An 18,997-nucleotide genomic window follows, 5' to 3' on the forward strand; every position below is an offset into this window, starting at 1 on the left:
TTTTTGAAAACCCATTCGACATTTAATAAGGATAGTTTAGACTTTTAACGTAAGTTTTCAGTCTCACGCGCAGTGAAGTTATACTGTTCTTGGCATTGCCCAAATTTAGCCATTTTCCATTGTTTTTAAGCAAATTATCCCAATTATTTATCAAATAATTAAAACATATTCGTCGCCTGAGAGATTCGAACTCTCGCGGGGAAACCCCATGTACTTAGCAGGCACACGCCTTAACCACTCGGCCAAAGCGACGTTTTGAAAGCCAGTGGAAGCAAAAGATACACGAATGTTTTAGTTGAGAGTAGGTAAACAATGTGCTTTTTTGTAAAGACGACAACACTTTGGTTGTTAACAGATTAGTTCTAGTTCTAAGGTGTTCTTCTTCTTGTGGGGACTATCTTCTGGGATTTGCAAGAGAAAAATGCTCTCTTCTTCGCAACTCTCCCAGCCAATGAATGGACTCAAAGACATCGCCGAGACACGGAACTTTAAGGTTTTATCTCATCTGTCTCCAGTTTATTTATTTATTTATGTGTTCGTTGACTTTCTGCTGGTGAGATGATCGAACTCATTAACGATATGTATATGTTAGTCTAATCATTCGATTGTCTAAACAAACAATCATGCTTTCGATTCGATTCGATTCAACTTGTTAACAAATTGATTTCTTTAATTGTATAATTTGGAAAAAAAAAGCATACAACTTTCTGTAAAAATTGGATTCAACCAGAACATACTGGGATTCTGATTACTTGTCTACGCATTATTGTAATAAAAAAAATTGGAAAGCTACATCATATGGATGCGTGTAGCTTAACATTTGCACAGTGTTTTATATCAAATAAGTGAATAATTCTGAATATGTTTTTTGATACTAAAATAAAAGTGTGTGACAGGCATGGCTGTTAGATCAGTATGGAGTCCTTCATGATGGCAAACAACCTTACCCAGGCGCAATCTCAACTTGTACGTTATCATCATCGCTTCTTACCTCTTTGGCTTTTAGCTAATTTGAGTAGGCTGAGGAATGTAACATTTTGTGCAATATACAGTAAAGAATCTAGCAACAGTGGGTGCCAAGATCGTGATCATAAGCAACTCCTCAAGACGCGCTTCGACTACAATGGAAAAGCTGAAAGGACTTGGCTTTGATCCTTCTTTCTTCACTGGAGCTATTACCAGTGGTGAACTCACCCATCAATCTCTGCAGAGGTCCCTTATATATCACCCAAACCACCCCTCTTCTCTTCTTCTTTTTTTTTCTTTACTGACAAAAAAATGTCTGGTTAACAGGAGAGATGATCCTTGGTTCGCTGCACTAGGAAGGCGTTGCATCCACATCACTTGGAAAGACCGAGGAGCTATCTCTTTGGAAGGTCTTGATCTAAGCGTTGTGGAGAATGTTGAGGAAGCTGACTTTGTTTTAGCTCACGGCACTGAAGCCATAGGGCTTCCTTCAGGTGGTGTATCTCCCATGCCTCTCGACGAGCTCGAGAAGATCTTGGAGAAATCTGCAGCTCAAAAACTCCCCATGATCGTCGCCAATCCAGATTACGTGACCGTCGAAGCAAACGCTTTCCACATCATGCCGGGCACACTGGCTGCCAAGTATGAAGAGCTTGGAGGAGAAGTGAAATGGATGGGGAAGCCTCACAAGATGATCTATGAGTCGGCTATGGCGATTGCAGGAGTTGAGAATCCAGAGGAGGCTATCGCAGTAGGAGACTCGCTTCACCATGACATAAAGGGAGCTAATGTTGCAGGGATTGAATCAGTGTTCATCACTGGAGGGATTCATGGTAGTGAGCTTGGTCTCACTTCTTTCGATGAAACTGCGAGTCTAGACTCGGTCAAGACCCTCACTGCTAAACACAATGCATTCCCATCTTATGTTTTGTCTGCGTTTAAATGGTAAGTGCTCATTGTATACAAATCGTGTTATTTGCTTCTTAAACTAGACATAACCCTTGAAAGAAAAAAGCAATTTAATAAGTTCACTGGCTGTGAAATTAAAACACTTATTGCTGTATGAATGAGAGTAAGATACAGAGTGAAGAGGAAGAAAAACAGTTTTGATGAGCGTTCGTGTAAGACCCGAACCCGGCCGGCTAGGTCGCGGTCTCGATGCCTCACGTCGCTCGGTCTATATCCTGACCGAACCACTCAATTTTTTAATTTTTATCTGTACTTTTGCCTAAGGGCGAAGTCTATCTTAGACCTTAACTTAAGATTACCTTAGTCATTCCCTAGCTTATATCTTTTCAACTTATGCACAGCGGAATATTCTCTACTTAACCATTGGTCTAAAACCAATCTAACACTGGTCAGATCGAATCACCTTAGCCATGATCAGTATACACAACTACTACCAGCTCCAAGGTTGATCCTGAACCTAATCCAAGTCATACAATAACCGAGGTTCCATTCTCCTAACCATTCTATCTAGATCTATGCAATAATGCTAGATCATACCTTTGCCACATCTACGGAGCTTGATAGCTCTTTGTCTCGGCTGCCTTAGCTGTCTAACTAGCTCATCCAGCTAGCTGAACTGAACCACTTCACTTGAGGTTCCTAACTTTGTTCTAGCTGATCAAGCTGCGAGGTAGCTTTGCCTAGCTCCCCATCCACTCGTCCAACTCCCCATTATACCTGTATAAACTCTCCCCCTAGGTACTTAGTCATTCAACCAACTATCCCCACAGACCAAGTACCTTTGGTAAGTCTTCAGCTGCAAAGCCAACCACAAGCAAACATGCTCCAAAAACTAATTAAAATTCATGATAATTCATAACTAAGAGAATGATCAAGTCAGATTTCTCAGAACTGGCCTCGATCATACTGATCTCGCCCATGAACAGCCCATATAGCCATAACTGACCACCTCTAAATCAATGAGAAAAAACTAATCTTTCACCATGATAATTCATGATAAATACCTATTAAGAGATATTTGAAGTCGGATCCTAACAATTCCTTCCGGAACTATCAGATCTCCACTTACCTGCCCAACCAAGGCCATGGAGAAATTTCTCTGAACCGACCACTCCATGGTTCAGTACCTCCATGTCTGAACGTCATAGAATAGGATTAACAATTCCCACCAGTTCCTTAGTCAATCAACCAACCACCCCACATGACTCAGAACTGATGAGTCTTCACACATACCTAACCGGCCATGGAACTATGTCCCACTGAACCTGATTAGTGTTGCTCTTACCACTGGTGCATCCTTTGACCAATCAGATCAGACACCTTGATCCATCATCCATGGATCAGGTCGTCCATCCTTGCCCATGATCAGATCACACACAGCCTTCCTTGTATAAACACACCAGCACAATACTTGTGGTCCATACCAACAAGTACTAGCCTTACTCCTCTCCTTTGCTTGATGTTGAATCCAAACGAATTGGACCTTAAACTCCACATGGTTCCTCTGGATCTAGGACTCCCATGTGTTTCACCAGTGGGTCGGACTCATGGTTCACACCATGATCAAACCCAACAACAAACCATGATCCATCATTGATCACTATCCAATGAACAGCATCTAACCATCATCCCACATGGATGAGTTAGATCAGTTATGATCCGCCCCTTTGTCCAGGGTCTTGGATTCCTAATACACATCACAATATACATTCCTCAAGGGGCGTGCCATGCCTGGCGTTGATCCCACCCCAAGAGACACAACACAGACATAAACATAAACATAAACAGAAGTAATCAACACATGTTACCTCATACTTGATCTTGCTAGATCTTGTGCTTCCATGATCAGGTCCGGCCTTGTGCCTCTTGCACTTGTCTTAATCAGGTCTTATCACATACCTCCAGTATTGATAAGATCTATCCATGGGTCGCACCCATCATTCCTTCCATGGAACTTCCATGAAAACAGTTTCTGCACTGCATCCACCTTCAAGGCTGTTCATGCCTTTGAGAGTGGAGTCCGGCCTTCTCCATTCTCTTCTGACCATTTGCGTGTGTACTTAAGACACAGAGGAAGTCTAGGGTGTGTTCATCCATGATCAAACACCACCCAAGGGTCGTCCATCACTTCTCACTTCAATGCCCATGAAACTGTCTTTTTACACACCACTGCCCTTAAGGCTGCTCTTGGACTTTGAGAGTGAATCCGGTCATCTCTCTTCTTCCCTGGCTATTTGGATGTGTAGTAAGGATGTAGAGGAAGCCTGGGACGTGTTCATCAATGGTGAAAACCCATCACAGGGCCGTTCATAACTTCTGTCTTGATTGCCCACAAAACTGCCTCTTTGCTGCCTTCATCCCACTCTTGGGGTTGGATGTTGCCATCCGACTTTCTCTCTGTTTTCTCTGGTTTTTCTTTGTGTTTCAGGAAGAAGAATGAAGCCCTGGCGTGCCGGCAAAGGCATAGACTTGCCCTCCTTTTATAGAAGAAGTGGTGGTTACTTTCCAACCATTGCACCTTTTCGGTATTAATTCTGTCCATTGATTTAATCAATGGTACATATTGCACCCATTTGCCTATGGCAGTTACCAGACGTCCTTGACATGCCTAACTGCTCCTAGACATGTCACACACAAGTCTTGGCTGGTTGTCCAAACCCCTGGTTCAACCACAAGTGCCCATCGGCTCACCGGCACACCCGGGTGGTCCACATGGTCTGACCACTGTCCGGACCTGGCCCAACTGCCCAAGACTTGAACACTCAGTTCAGCTGAGTTGAGCTGATCTCCAGCTGACCCAGCTGAGTGAGCTAGTTCAGCTCCAGCGACACACTCTTCAGTGAGCTACACTGAGCTGTACTACACTTCATCTAGCTGGTCGAGTTTGCTTACTGCATCGCCAAGCTGCCATACACTTTGTACAGTTCCTTTATACTTGTCTCCTTCTTGGTTTAGCTATATCTTAGCTTCCTGATGCCCTTAACTTTACTTCCAGACCATAATACCCTTGTGTTTAGGTCACATGACCTGACTGGTGTGCGTCTCCTCGTACCATGACCGATCCTAATGATCATTTCCAGGATCAGGGACCTGACAGTTCGTCTACCTGCAACAGCCATACAAAATTATTAGTCATGGATCAGAACTGAACAGGTTCATTAGATCCAATATTGTAAAAAAGGTCAGCTGAGTCCATAGAATGTAACTCTGTGATGGGTGACATTGGGCTTTCAGATCCAATATTGTAAACCCACGTCGTATCTGATTATTTTATAATAACATTTTTATCATGCAAACGTTTCTAGTTATGACAATGTTGGTTAAGCTTCTGAATTCAACTTTGTAGTTCTACTTTATGATGTGTAATAAACGTGTAAATAACTTTTACTTTCAATATTACAAGTTTTAAAGAAATATGAACACACTTGATTATCGATATACAGCTAGCAAAATCGCGTTAGTCTAACCTAGTTTCACGGCTGCTTTATTTGACTAATGGAACGATTCATACGTTCTCGTCGTGATCTTTGCTGTAAAAGAAAGAAAGTAACTAAATTAAATAGATTTATCAGGTTTTTGTTGTCACTATCAACTAATCTATTAAACTATTCATTGTCTTTTTTTGTATCAGACTATTCATTGTTCTTTAACATCTAGTATCTATTAGTATATTAGTACTTTAGTAATCGATTGTATCAAAAGTAATCGATTGTATCAAAATTAACTCGCTATCAAAATATGGTACACATAATAAGAATTTTTAAACGGGTGTGCAAAGTGCAAGCATCATTATCACCCCCCTCCCCCGTTACCGAAAAAAAATCATTATCACCCCCAAGTGGGTAAATTGCTCTTCAAACACGGAGTTACTGTCAGACAAATACATTGTTTACTGTCATAATGAAAAATATTACTTCCTCAATTTCGAAAAATAAATATTCTAGAAAAAGGTTTTGTTTCAAAAAATATATTTTTAATATTTTAACGTAATTTTTGTAAATTAATATTAAAAATTATGAAATTCAAAAACATTAATTGCATTTTATAAAATATTATTAGTCAAAAGATATAAAAGATATAAAATTACAGAAAACTATACATTTATTTATTAAATTTTGATATGTTTTATTAAAAAAATAAAATTTTAGAATGTGAATTATTTTGAAACAGAAGGAATACTATGTATTTTCAAAGTGAATAAAGAATTTGTTCTAAATTCCCCCGTTATAAGAAAATATTCAATTTATTTTACAATCATGGTACATGAAAGATCTTTTTTATTTTGTTTATTCTATGTTTGTTTGTAAGCAAACTTATAGTATTGATCAATAACATACACTAATTGGTTAGATACAAAAAAATCTTCTAATTTGTATTAAAAGTTGAACAAATCAAACAATCGACTCCGCCATTTAAAATACTACAGTATAATTTTTCCCTGCTAATTTGGGTCTTTGCCCCTACAAGTTTGTCTAATACAGCCAAAACATCTTAATGTTTAGAAAAATAAAAGCGACAAAATAAAGTTAAATGATTTAGGAAGTACTAATATTTTTGGGGGGAACAAAAAGAATTAAAGAGATGGTTTAATTATAAGAAGATTAAGACAAAAGATGAGAGATTAAGATAATAGAAAGGAGGACAGGGTCGCACGTGCAACACCGAATTCTTCGACCAGAACGTTATAAATAAAGAGATGCTGTGCACGTGCCTCCTCGGTCAAAGGTCAAAAGCAACTGATGCACTTAGCACTAGTCATTGGACCTCCCAAACTATTAAAACAACATTAATTCAGATGAATCATAATTGTTGCATTATTCTAAGAAAAATTACTGGGTATCCAAGATAAGGATGATGATTAGGAGAGTCTGTGTTGGCAAATACTCTTTCGGAGCTAATTAAGAATTTCAAAAGTAAATTATCTTTAAGGTCTGTTCATATTAATGACACCCTTCAGGACATTCACACCTTAATATAGTTTATGCATAATCTGAGCTCTGAAATACTTATTATGTATAGCTTAACAACTAATGGCTATATAGATCCACCTGTATACATCAAATAAGAAATAACTTGCATATTTCAGACATCAGCTGGTAATACAAGAGCATACTATTGAAAATGATATTTTAGGTGATTCTCTCTTTAACCTAAGCTCTGCTTTCTTACTAGAAACCAACTTTGAGATTATCGTTTCCGGCCGACGGAATGGCTTCTTTAGCCATCACCGTCGGTTCGGCTTCTGTTTCTATTTCTTGTTTTTAGCTTTTTAGTTTCGTCTTTGGCATCGTACATCCATTCGGGGTGTTTCACGACTTTGGTTTCCGGAAAAGGATGGTTCCACCACCGCTTCTCGCCGGCGCCTGACTCTGGGGCCGTGCCGTTTTTTTTCGGTAGCGGTCGCCGGCTTCTGTTTCTCGGGGAAGGTTTCGAGCTGTGTGGAAAGGAGGTTCCTTTCAGTGGTGGTGGCCGAGATAGGAGGAGATGTTTCTCTCTTAGGTTCGGGCCGTACGTGTCTGACCTCGAATCCTTTACCCTCAATATTGTCGTTGGGGGTGGATTTCGATGGTCGTGTGTCTTCTCCCGGTATATCCGGTGGTCTTTGTCTCGATTGATTACAGCGTCGACCTCTCGTTGAAAGAAGTTGGTGATAGCGTTTTCGGCGAAGTTCTCGGTTTCCGGTTCCGGCGGCGATCTCCAGTTGCTCGTGTCGACGAAGCTTTTCTATCTGCCACGCGTCTTTTGTACTGCCGCGGTTTCTACACGTGGAAGTGTACGGAGCGGTGAGCGGTGGCAGGCTTGGGTCGCGATTTTTCTTTTGGGCTTGGAGTTTCGTTGGTTGTGGGCTTTTGTGTTTATCCGGTTTGGGTTTATTTGGGCCGGTTCTTTGGGCCTTGTAATATTTGGTTATGTTTAATAAAATCTTTCAGATGGCAAAAAAAAAAACAAGAGCATACTATTGAAAGAGCGTCTATAACAGTTTCTTGTCATGATAAAGTATTTTAGAGTCTATAAAGTCAGAATGGAATCCGTCTGATAATATCACTTAAAAACATATTACAGGGAATATATTTGGTCATTTTCAACGAACACTGAATATACTATCGAGGAGAGAAAACTGTGAAATGATCAAATACGATACATAATACTTATAATGTATCTTATATCATATATTATTATTGAATCAGTCCAAAGGGGAAAGAGGAAGGTAATGTGGAAGCATGTGTTTATCCTCTCAAGTTGCTAGATTCAGCCACGTGTGATGATGTGGAGCTTATATTAATTTATATGATTTGCAGAGAATTATAACTAAATATATGTTCGGTGTTCCAATAAGATTAATTTACATGTGTGTATTGCTGTATATACGAACTTCGAGCTTTTATCGTCGATGGGTTAACATTCGATACAGAAGAGGCAGGTGTATGACGCCCCACGTGTGATCTCACATGCAATTAAGAGATTTTAGAGCTAAGTCTTCGAGAGCGACGACAAATAATTAGAGGACATAATTTTTAAATAATCAACCCCCTTTGCGGTGAGTATAAGGACAAACAATAAGTGAGGATAAATGTTTAAGTATGTAACTGAATGAATCACCAAGACCTTTTAATGGCTATAATACCACGTCACACTGGCAAGAACCCCAACGAGAGGCCACGCACCATTGCATTTTAAAAACAAAAACACTCGTGACCATGAGGATATCGCACATTTTTAACGTATTTGATCTCTCTTTCCTTTTCTTTCTGAAACTGGCTTTCACAGTTCTACGTTTGAGTATGAACGACAATATCTGATCACGGTTTATGTTTATTTATGTCTCTCTATACACAATTCACTTTGTAAATTCGTTATTGACCATCAACCTTTTGTCAAACGATATCTGAGCAACATGCATGTCATGTTTTATTAAATAATTCAGTGTTCATATATATGGCCTATGGGGATGAAAATGTAAGCTTTTGAATACTGTGTTCAAGTATATCATCATTTCGTATTTATGTCTAGTAACTACAGGAATTATTGACAGATTCCTGAAACGAATAACCAAGAAAACGGGAGTGATATGATGCACGAGAATCACCAAATATAACGTCCAAGGAATTACATGTCAAATTACCCATCAGCATATCAGAGTGGCCCTCTGGTTCAAACGAATTAAAATTTTACACGAATGTGCCAAGGTCCGAAATACAAAATACTTAAAAAAACATACAAACTGATCAAATTAGAAAAAGAAAAAAATCAGTAAACATGGTAGATATTTGTTAACAAATTAAGGGGCGGTAGATATTTGTTTAGATACTATACTTTAAGGTTTTGCGGAGATACGACTACTAATATCAAACATTGAATGATGAAGATATTCGGGGTTCAATAAAATAGAGGTATAGGATACGAAATGGTGTAGATTATTTAATAATACGACATCAAAGCCCTAATCACGTGCCTTAATTGCTGGGCCTCCTTTAATCTCCTTAAATAATTATTTTAATGCTTCGTTTTTTACAGAGGAAACCCGCCTCCTCATCTGGCGGGTTGTTCCCCACAAGCCTTTTTTTCTTTTTGTTTCTCGATCTCTCAACTTACTCAGAATGAATATGTAAATAATCCCTAATTAGTTTTCGATTTAAACTTTTAGTTTTGGCTGGTTTAGAAATAATAATGACTATGCCAAATGCAGAAACGCCAAGAAATTACCGGGGACTTGACCGTTTTCTCTTTGACCCAAAAGGCGTAGCTAGTATTTGTTCTTTTTATAATTCTCACTTGCCCATCCTAATCTATTACCCTCTCAAACTTTAATATTACCCTATAATTTATATTTCATAATTTAAGGGTGACTCTTGTGAGGCGTTCTTATATAACCAAACTACTCTTTTATAGTGTTGAGATAGCATGCAAGCAGGATCAGAAGGTAACCTATATTTTTCTTTGACACTTTCTCACTATAAAGTTCAAATCGGAGTTAGTATGACTAAACAGTTTAGACCTCTTTTTATTATGAAACTCAAACAGTTTAGACCTAAATTATTGTTTTTATTATAAATATATGATATGTTGTATAAAATCTACCCCTGGACAAATAAGTAGTTTGGATGTATATTTAATTAGGCATGTGCACGGATCAGATATCTGGGTTTTTGAAGGTATTTGTGATTTGTTTTGAATGTTACGGATATCTAATTTTCCGATTTGTTTTACTTCGCAAAAATACGGATATTCGAAAAACGGATATTCGGAAAATAAATAGATATTTGTGGATATTCCCGGATACTTACGGATATCTCATTTTTTTATTAATACAAATAATTTTAAAATTTTGATACGAATTTGTTTTGTAAAATATTTTTTTTTGCATGATATAAAAGAAAAAAAATTAAAAGAAATAATGAATCTACATATTTTATAAATTTTTAAACTTAGTTAACAATTATAATAACAAAATACTTTTATATAAGTAATACTGTGAATAGAATATGTCAAATCATATGTTAGAATAATAATTATATAATTTTATACATTTAAAATTTTAAATATAATCAAAATATACATGTATTTATATATTGACGGATCGGATCGGTTTATTCGCTTCCCAAAATTTTAATATTTGCGATTTACTTCGATTTTAACGGATATTGAATTTTAGTATTTGCTTTACTTCCAAAGCTTACGGATATCCGGAATTTTGGATCAAATAGCAACAGATAACGAATCGAATCAAATTTAACGGATAAAATGCGCAGCCAATTTTAATGTATTATAATAACAGAAACAAGAGAACCCGAATATGAAATACTATTTAACCAAGTGGTTTTGGTTTAATAGTAAAAAAATTCTGGCTGGAGTTTTCGTTTTGAATAATCCATGGATGTTATTAATGGCAAGATAATCCGGATTTTTACGGTAAATAAAAACCGTAGGCGAGTTGAAAAAGTTAAGAAAACCCGACCCGAGGAGCAAAATCCGGTTGGGTGGGTTGAAAAAGGAATGGAGCACGAGAGAAGAAAGGGTCACAATGCATGCAAGACAAGTGGAAACAGTAGTGGTTTAGTTTGGTTTGGAATTAAGGGGCACTTTGGTAACTAAAGTAGCACCTCCCTGGTCTTTTGCGACCTTGTTCTAGACAAATTTTCTCACCCGCAGTGCTATTGTAATAGTCACCTCTAAAACAAAGCGATCAAATAGAAAGTATTAAATATAATCTCTTAAAAATCAAAGTCTATGAATTTACGTAAATAATATCTCTAATCTAGAAAAAAGTTATGATAAAAATTTGGTTAGTTACTTTAGCAAAACTAGATACGATCTGAAGCAAATAGAAACAGTGTTTCCAATAGATAACCAGATTAACTCTTAATTAAGAGAACACTATATAGTAAATATATATTTGCAGTTTAAGAAAAATTATTGACAAAGTAACATTTTTTTCCTGCCGACCAAAGAAAAAGTTTTTCGTTGGTTATATGGTAAAATATGTATTCCGTGTGAAATGTACTAGCGTACAATGAAAGTATAAACCAACCCTAGGCATAAATGACAGTCAAAGTTTTAATTGTAAAAATCAATGATGCCCAAACAAAATTTATGTAACTGTTTATAACAAAACGAATTAACCATATCATAAGTCATAAGTGAGGAGAGTTTTTCACATTTTTAATAATCGGACAAAAAAATATACAAACGAACAAAAAGTTAAAGCTAAAATTGATAGGTAGTATCTCACTCTAAAATCTCCTCCGGTATTACGCCGGGCGACACAGAAGAAACCGCTCTACCCTTTTTTAACTCTCTCTCCTTTCTCTCTAGCTACATGCACATTCTCTCTCTACTGCAAAATGTATTATTAATTTGATTAAAGAAAATAATTTTCTTTCTCTTCCTTTCTTTATAAGTATACGTCTGAAACGTTCCTTAAAGAGCTTCTGCTTCCCATCTTCTTTTCTTCTCTTCATTTAAAACCTCAGACAAGTGTTTACATGCATTTGCTCTCTTGATCTCATCTCTTCAAAAAGACATGCAATAGATATATAGATCTTCTGATAAGAAAACACAACCTCGTGATTATCGTTAGTACCAAAGTTTTTTCATAGTCTTTCTCCCCCCCCCCCCCCCCCCCCATCAAGCTAGTGTAACGCTTGATCTCAAGTTAGTATTTTAAAGTTAAAAAAAAAAACTTTATTTACTGGGTTTCTTCTTAAATCTTCTTTGTCCTTTTCTGCAGAATCACATTAGAAATTTGTAGGCGTGTTCCATTCTCTTTCTTTCTCTCTCTCTTTTTTTTCTCACTTTGGTTGTTATATAAAAAAGAAGAAAGCAAAAGTTGATGGCTCCGATGACGAACTGGTTAACGTTTTCACTGTCACCAATGGACATGTTGAGGTCATCTGATCAGTCTCAGTTCGTACCCTATGACGCTTCTTCCGCCGCCTCCTCCTCTCCTTATCTCCTCGATAACTTCTATGGTATATATAACAAAATAAAGATTACTCATGTTTTTGTTGTGTAGGTGCAAACCCTAGTTCTGATGTGTTTGATTTTTTTAATTATTAGGTTGGACAAATCAAAAGCCTCAAGAGTTTTTCAAAGATGAAGCTCAGATAGCAGCTTCGATGGCGGATTCAACGATCCTTACAACGTTTGTTGACCCACAGACTCATTCTCACAATCACATCCCAAAGCTCGAAGACTTCCTCGGTGACGTGCGTTACTCCGACAACAGTCAAACCGAGACACAAGACTCTTCTTCCCTCACTCACATCTACGATCCACGTCACCAACACAACCAGAACCAAACCGGGTTTTACTCAGACCATAGCCACGAGTTCAAAACCATGGCCGGTTATCAAACCGCCTTCTCAACAAACTCCGGTTCGGAGGTTGAAGACTCGGCTTCCATCGGGAGGACTCATCTGGCGGGAGAGTATTTGGGACACGTGGTGGAATCTTCCGGTGGCCCGGAGCTTGGTTTTCGCGGTGGAGCTAACACCGGAGGAGCTTTGTCGCTTGGTGTTAACGTTAACAATAACACTAATCACAGGACTAGTGATGATCATAATCAGATCGCTGAGCATCATTACCGAGGTAATACCAATGGTGAGAGACTAAATAACAGTAGCCAAGAGAAGACGATTTCTGAGAAGGAGAAGCCTGTTGTGGCTGTGGAGACATCAGATTGTTCTAACAAGAAGATCGCTGATACGTTTGGACAAAGGACTTCCATCTACAGAGGAGTTACAAGGTTAATTTCTAAGTTTGAAAAGAACCAAAGTACTTGTGTTGTTGATTAAGATATTGCTTAGTCATTAGTCAAAGGACATGTTTGTGATTAGGGAAAAAAAGTGATTACAATACTAGTCAAAGGACATTTATTAAGGTTTATAACTTTATGATGCTTATTAAATGAAGTAGTAATGACATTCTTGATTGATGCAGACATAGATGGACGGGAAGATATGAAGCTCATCTATGGGATAATAGCTGTAGGAGAGAAGGTCAGGCCAGGAAAGGTCGTCAAGGTATATTTTTCTCTTTCAATATATCTATTTGATTTCGTCACTACATACAATCTTTCTTGACATCAAGAATTGCAATCCGTGATTATAAAATGCCATTTAGGCCTCCCTTCTTGTGAATCATTTTTTTTTTGTCAACCAAGTCTTGATAAGTTGATAATAATAGCAACTCTTGTTAAGTATTTATTTCTTTTTAAAAAAAATTGTTATTCAATGTGGTCTAAGTGGGATTTAAGAAGAGTGAACTATAGGACAAGATTTTTTTTTTGACACAATGGGACAAGAGTTTTGTCAAAGAAATTGAATGCAAGATTCAAAAGAAGCTTTACCTTTATCTTTATTTTATTGATCTGTCTATATCTTTATATGATGATTGATATACTTTGGGTTATGAAGGGAAACCAAAGTTTTTTTTAGCTTAGCAATACTTTTGAGTCAGTACTAAGGGGAAAAAAGAAAGAGACGAATATAATATATTTGTTGTTGTTGATTTTTTCATGTATTTAGCAGAAGGGGGCCGTCATTTTGTTCCTCTGTCTTTTTTACATTTCAAAATTCTTTCATTTCATACTAAAGCCTAAAGGTACATAAGATGGGTCCCCATGGCATTGCCTATATGATGCAACCTCTGTTTCTCTAATTGACATGTTTGTGGACCCACTTTGACCCTATTTTCCCACATTTCTCTTCACCTACATGCATTGTGTTAAAGCATATGTGACTTGATGTTATGTAGGCAGGTGATGTGAGACCATTAGACTGTTTCTTCAGTTTTAGCTTCTCAGGGGTGGAAGTGAGGAGTACTTGGCTTTAATTAGAGGTTGATTTGATTTATATCTAGAATGATGTTATTTACAGTGAAGAAAGATCAACAATTTCAAAATAAATTGAAATTTCACGAGTGCATGAGTGTAGGGTTCTACTGTCCATAAGGTGTCAGACTGATTTATGGGTAGTGTTCACATCAACAAAGCAAAATCTGAATATTCCCAGTGGCTTTTGCTTTTTTTTTTTCTTTTGCTTTGGTCTACCAGTACCACCACCACAGAAGTGGGGGATCTAGGGTTTAACCACATCCAAAAATTTTCATTTTTTCTCATTTTTGCTTTCTGGGTATTAGACTGGTATCAATCAATAACCATAACAAAGTCTTAAACATGCTTGGTTGATAACTAATTTGCCACTATCTTCTTGCATTACAGAACAAGTGTGTTGAATGTGCTAGAATATTTTTGGTTATATTTGTTACATCTCCTTTAAGCATTTTGATCATTTCTTTGGCTAAGTTTACTTATTTCTTTTGCCTATTTGCATGTACCTCTGGATATTGGCTTTTGCTTAAATCAACAGTATACTTGGGTAAGAAAAAAACTCTCAAACCAGTCAGTTCTGACAATAAAACCATAAACAATAATGTACACGTCTTTAATATGATTGTTTTGTGAATGATCCAGGTGGATATGACAAAGAAGATAAGGCAGCTCGAGCTTACGACTTAGCGGCTCTCAAGTACTGGAATGCTACTGCAACCACCAATTTCCCTGTAAGTATCCAATGATTTAGCTTTTATATAGTCTTGGTCACTCTTCACTAATCCGTTTCCAATGAATTTAGATTACAAATTACTCAAAAGAACTCGAGGAAATGAAGCACATGACCAAACAGGAGTTCATTGCTTCCCTGAGGAGGTAAAGATCCATAAAAAACAAAGACCATTTAAAAAAAATTTCAAATGGTTTATATTTATATTTTTCGATATGATTTACAGGAAGAGTAGTGGATTCTCTAGAGGAGCTTCGATATACAGAGGTGTGACAAGGCATCATCAACAAGGACGTTGGCAAGCAAGGATAGGCCGTGTTGCCGGCAACAAAGATCTTTACCTAGGAACCTTTGGTAAGTATAGATCAGTAAAACTTTGGTCTGGAAGATAAATTAATAAAAAATTATCAAGATGTGGTTAGTTAATGTTTTATTTGGTGGTTGTTAGCAACGGAAGAGGAAGCAGCTGAGGCATACGACATAGCAGCGATCAAATTCAGGGGAATAAACGCTGTAACTAACTTTGAGATGAACCGTTATGACGTTGAAGCCATCATGAAGAGTGCACTTCCCATTGGTGGTGCAGCAAAACGTCTAAAGCTCTCTTTAGAAGCTGCTGCTTCATCAGAGCAGAAACAAGTCCTCGGTCAGCATCATCAACTCCATCACTTCCAGCAGCAACAACAACAACAGCACCAGCAACAGCAGCAGCTTAACCACAGTAGCATTAACTTCGCTCTTTGTCCTAATTCAGCCGTTCAGTCTCAGATGATTCCATGTGGAATCCCTTTCGAAGCAGCTGCTCTTTACCATCATCAACAGCAGCAGCAGCAACAACAACAGCAACAGAACTTTTTCCAGCATTTTCCGGTGAATGCAGCTTCTGACTCGACCGGTTCTAATAATAACTCCAACGTTCAAGGTTCAATGGGACTTATGGCGCCAAATCAGGCTGAGTTCTTCCTCTGGCCTAACCAGTCTTACTAGAATCAATCATGTTGTGTTTTTTCTTTTTTTTTATTAGTGTTTTGATGTCTTTAAGGGATACAACTTCTTTCTTACTGCGCTAATGTTCCAACTTCTTGATTCTAGCTAACCCCCATAAGCTCTGACTAGAAGGATATGAAAATCTCACTTGCGTCTTGTCTTTTTGTATGTGTCAGGCTTATCAGCTTGTACCGTTTTACTCTGTTTCCATTTAATGAAATATGTTTCTGTTTATGTAGCCATGTTGACTAACAATGGACTTTGTATTAAAACTGACAACTCTTTTGGAGTTGAGACGAAACAAAGTTCAGTAGAACAACATAGAGACACATGATGATATTCACAGTTTGGTTGGGGAAAAAAAGAAGCAACCAACGGAGACTATAAAATACATTTCTTATGAGGGATTAAGTTGATTTGGTTGCTCCTACTTACTCCATTAGGAGCTGCCTATAGCGGGTGAGTTCGTTGAGGTATGAGGAGGATGTGTGATCCTGTACATCGCACGCGTTTTCACTCACCGCAGCTCTTTCACCTGGCTCTTTCTGCAGCTCAGCTGGCCCGTCCTCTCCACGCAACAGCTGCATCAACTGCACAAGAACTCGGATTAAAACTAATACACAATTGAACCAAAGATAGGTTTGGTTTAGATTAGTATACCCGGGTCATGTCAGGTCTCATTGTGGCTATATGATGTATACACAATGAAGCTGTTAGCATCACTCGTTTCATCTCTGTTACATCAAACTCATTTCCTAGCCGAGGATCCACAATGTCCTCGACGCTGTTCTTTTCTAGAAAAGGTTTTGCCTGCATCACCAAAATAATACAAAAGTTTAATAAAATGATTCTTATTAAAAGAGTTTTAAATTTTAAATTTATAATTATTTGAATGAATGTTAAATTTATTCGATGCATTATTATTACCCATGCAACGATGCTCTGTCTGCTTGCTGTATCGACAGCTCTACGACCGGTTATAATCTCTAGAAGCAGTACACCAAAGGCAAAAACATCGATCTTCTCATCAACAATGCCGTGTATGAAGTATTCTGGAGCCATGTACCCGAATGTTCCTTCGATGGGGGATACAACGTGATGAGTCCAGTTATCTGGGAGCCATTTTGCAAGTCCGAAGTCTGAAATCTGAAACGAGACATCATATACACATGGTTCTCAAATCCAAACCAAATCTTGAAAACATGTTTGAGAGAGACTATTAATGTACAGAAATATTTACCTGAGCATCATAGTCTCGACCGAGTAATATGTTGGAAGCTTTGATGTCACGGTGAATAATCCGTCTAGGGCAATCATTGTGAAGATAACTCAGACCGTCAGCTATACCTAGAGCCACTTTATACCTTATTTTCCACTTCAGACACTCCTCTGTTCCTACAAAGACCAAAGAGACAAGATCTCAAACTATGTCTTAAAATAAGTAGAAAACAAAGATTTTCAGTGAGGAGCAAATGTTTGAAGTTACCAAAGAGCATAGTAGCGAGGCTGCCATGGGGAGAGTACTCGAGCACAAAATGCAAACCGCGATCAATACTGAAACCGAGAAGTCGAGCTGCGTTTTGGTGGTTTACATGTGCGATAATACCTAGCTCTGAAAGGAAGTCACTCACTCTTTCTTCTTCTTTCTTGTTGTGGCTCATCACCTTCTTGATAGCTATTGTCTCTCCGTCAGGCAAAACTCCTTTGTATACCTCTGCATGTCCTCCTTTACCAATCATGTTCTCTAACAAAGACAAAACAAAACAGAGGTTTTACATGAGAAACTCAGATTGTTAATGGAAGAATGGTTTTGTTGTTTTTTTTTGTGGCTTTACCAGGATTGAAATCTTCGGTAGCTGCAGCGAGCTCTTCGTAGGTGAAGTTTCTCCAAGAGGGTTTAGCCATGAAGAAGCAATTCTCAGAGGGAGAGAACTTTGGTTGCTTGCGACGCAAGTTTTTGCGTGCCAGTTGGTAACTTGCAAGGAAAGGAATCACCGTGAGTCGTCTGATGGACTTTTTCTTGATTGATTCAATCATTTTGTTCCATTGAATACCATGCGAGGAAGACGAAACGTTTTCATTAGGAGTGTTTGAAACTGGAGATGATGGTGATTTATCGTCAGAGGAGAAAGAACTGCAACTACTGTAATTACTGCTGTTATTGTCTGTATCAGAAGCCATAACTGTGATTCCGAGTACATCTCTTGGTGACGTTGGGGATGATGATGAATCTTCGAGGCCTAAGTCGTTTATGTGAAGCTCTATCTCTTCTTGATGCTCTTTGCTTCTTTCTTTGTTGTTGTTCTTCTCTGTTGTTGTTACAGGTTTACCTTCAACAGCCATAGCTAAAATTGTTGTTTTCTTCCTTTTCCTCTGTGATTCTCTCTCAATAAGAAAAGAAGCCTTTTAGGTCAAGTTAAACTCAAAGTTCCATTTAAGAAAATCCTAATAAGAAAGAACACAAAAGAAGAAATATATAATGAGAAACTTGTTATTTATATTTTTCTGAGAAAGATAGAAGAAAGATAGAAGAAGAGCCAGCTTTGATGAGTGGAGAAGATGGATAGGAATCTCTATCTGCTATATTTATACAACTCCACCTATGCAATTCAACATTTTTATTACTACTTTATCTTCTTATTGCAACTGCAAGTCAAGTTTTGTTTTCTTTATAAATCTTTCTCGTTCCGAAATTACTGATTTTAACAATTTTCTTGGGAGATGAAGGGATTAGGAGATTGATGCCGTAACCAACGCCTTTCAACATCAACGGACTCGACGGTTGAAATATCCATGGAGCTGCTTGTGGCCATTTTAGTCAATAAAATAATAATAAGACACATCATCACCTTGCTTGTAATCAGTTCAGATTGCAGTTGACTCAAATTATATTCTCCGCCATATATAGCTAACTTTTGCTAGAGAAATAAATAGCCCATGTGAAATATTGACATCTTAGTTATGGGGTTTTTGTTTTGTTTACCAAACCTATGTATACTAGTTTTTTTCTTCTA

At 37.7% G+C, this 18,997-nt stretch overlaps 3 protein-coding genes and 1 non-coding gene across 4 annotated transcripts; 2 read left to right on the forward strand and 2 right to left on the reverse strand.

Annotated features, from left to right (window-relative positions):
- Positions 1-170: 170 nt before the first annotated feature.
- Positions 171-252, reverse strand: TRNAS-GCU (transfer RNA serine (anticodon GCU)). The gene has a single exon. It is a non-coding gene; the product is annotated as a tRNA-Ser (tRNA).
- On the forward strand, positions 250-2,017 carry LOC108823780 (uncharacterized). The gene is made up of 4 exons (XM_018597065.2): positions 250-493; positions 897-966; positions 1,053-1,212; positions 1,294-2,017. The coding sequence occupies exons 1-4, from the start codon at positions 422-424 to the stop codon at positions 1,913-1,915; spliced, it is 924 nt and encodes a 307-aa protein (XP_018452567.2). The 5' UTR covers positions 250-421; the 3' UTR covers positions 1,916-2,017.
- Positions 2,018-11,736: 9,719 nt separating this feature from the next.
- Positions 11,737-16,217, forward strand: LOC108822211 (AP2-like ethylene-responsive transcription factor AIL6). The gene is made up of 8 exons (XM_018595247.2): positions 11,737-12,404; positions 12,493-13,180; positions 13,375-13,457; positions 14,805-14,813; positions 14,909-14,997; positions 15,069-15,142; positions 15,223-15,350; positions 15,445-16,217. Exons 1-8 carry the CDS (start codon positions 12,266-12,268, stop codon positions 15,981-15,983), a joined length of 1,749 nt encoding a protein of 582 aa, XP_018450749.2. The 5' UTR covers positions 11,737-12,265; the 3' UTR covers positions 15,984-16,217.
- Positions 16,218-16,225: 8 nt separating this feature from the next.
- Positions 16,226-18,817, reverse strand: LOC108822222 (receptor-like cytosolic serine/threonine-protein kinase RBK1). The gene is made up of 6 exons (XM_018595258.2): positions 17,819-18,817; positions 17,470-17,727; positions 17,224-17,378; positions 16,911-17,129; positions 16,644-16,793; positions 16,226-16,573 (listed from the first exon to the last, which is right to left on the reverse strand). The coding sequence occupies exons 1-6, from the start codon at positions 18,324-18,326 to the stop codon at positions 16,415-16,417; spliced, it is 1,449 nt and encodes a 482-aa protein (XP_018450760.2). The 5' UTR covers positions 18,327-18,817; the 3' UTR covers positions 16,226-16,414.
- Positions 18,818-18,997: the final 180 nt, after the last annotated feature.

This window comes from Raphanus sativus, chromosome 2 (assembly GCF_000801105.2).
Source record: "Raphanus sativus cultivar WK10039 chromosome 2, ASM80110v3, whole genome shotgun sequence".
NCBI lineage: Eukaryota > Viridiplantae > Streptophyta > Magnoliopsida > Brassicales > Brassicaceae > Raphanus > Raphanus sativus.

Bases quoted from the DNA above. Each gene is read 5' to 3' on its own strand.
- LOC108823780 (XM_018597065.2), top strand. From the start codon at position 422: ATGCTCTCTTCTTCGCAACTCTCCCAGCCAATGAATGGACTCAAAGAC. The intron at 494-896 runs GTTTTATCTCAT...AGTGTGTGACAG, and splicing joins CCGAGACACGGAACTTTAAG to GCATGGCTGTTAGATCAGTA. The intron at 967-1,052 runs GTACGTTATCAT...TGCAATATACAG, and splicing joins CCCAGGCGCAATCTCAACTT to TAAAGAATCTAGCAACAGTG.
- LOC108822211 (XM_018595247.2), top strand. From the start codon at position 12,266: ATGGCTCCGATGACGAACTGGTTAACGTTTTCACTGTCACCAATGGAC. The intron at 13,181-13,374 runs GTTAATTTCTAA...TGATTGATGCAG, and splicing joins ATCTACAGAGGAGTTACAAG to ACATAGATGGACGGGAAGAT. The intron at 15,351-15,444 runs GTAAGTATAGAT...GGTGGTTGTTAG, and splicing joins TCTTTACCTAGGAACCTTTG to CAACGGAAGAGGAAGCAGCT.
- LOC108822222 (XM_018595258.2), bottom strand. From the start codon at position 18,326: ATGGCTGTTGAAGGTAAACCTGTAACAACAACAGAGAAGAACAACAAC. The intron at 16,794-16,910 runs GTAATAATAATG...TTGGTGATGCAG, and splicing joins GACAGAGCATCGTTGCATGG to GCAAAACCTTTTCTAGAAAA. The intron at 16,574-16,643 runs GTATACTAATCT...GTTCTTGTGCAG, and splicing joins TGAGACCTGACATGACCCGG to TTGATGCAGCTGTTGCGTGG.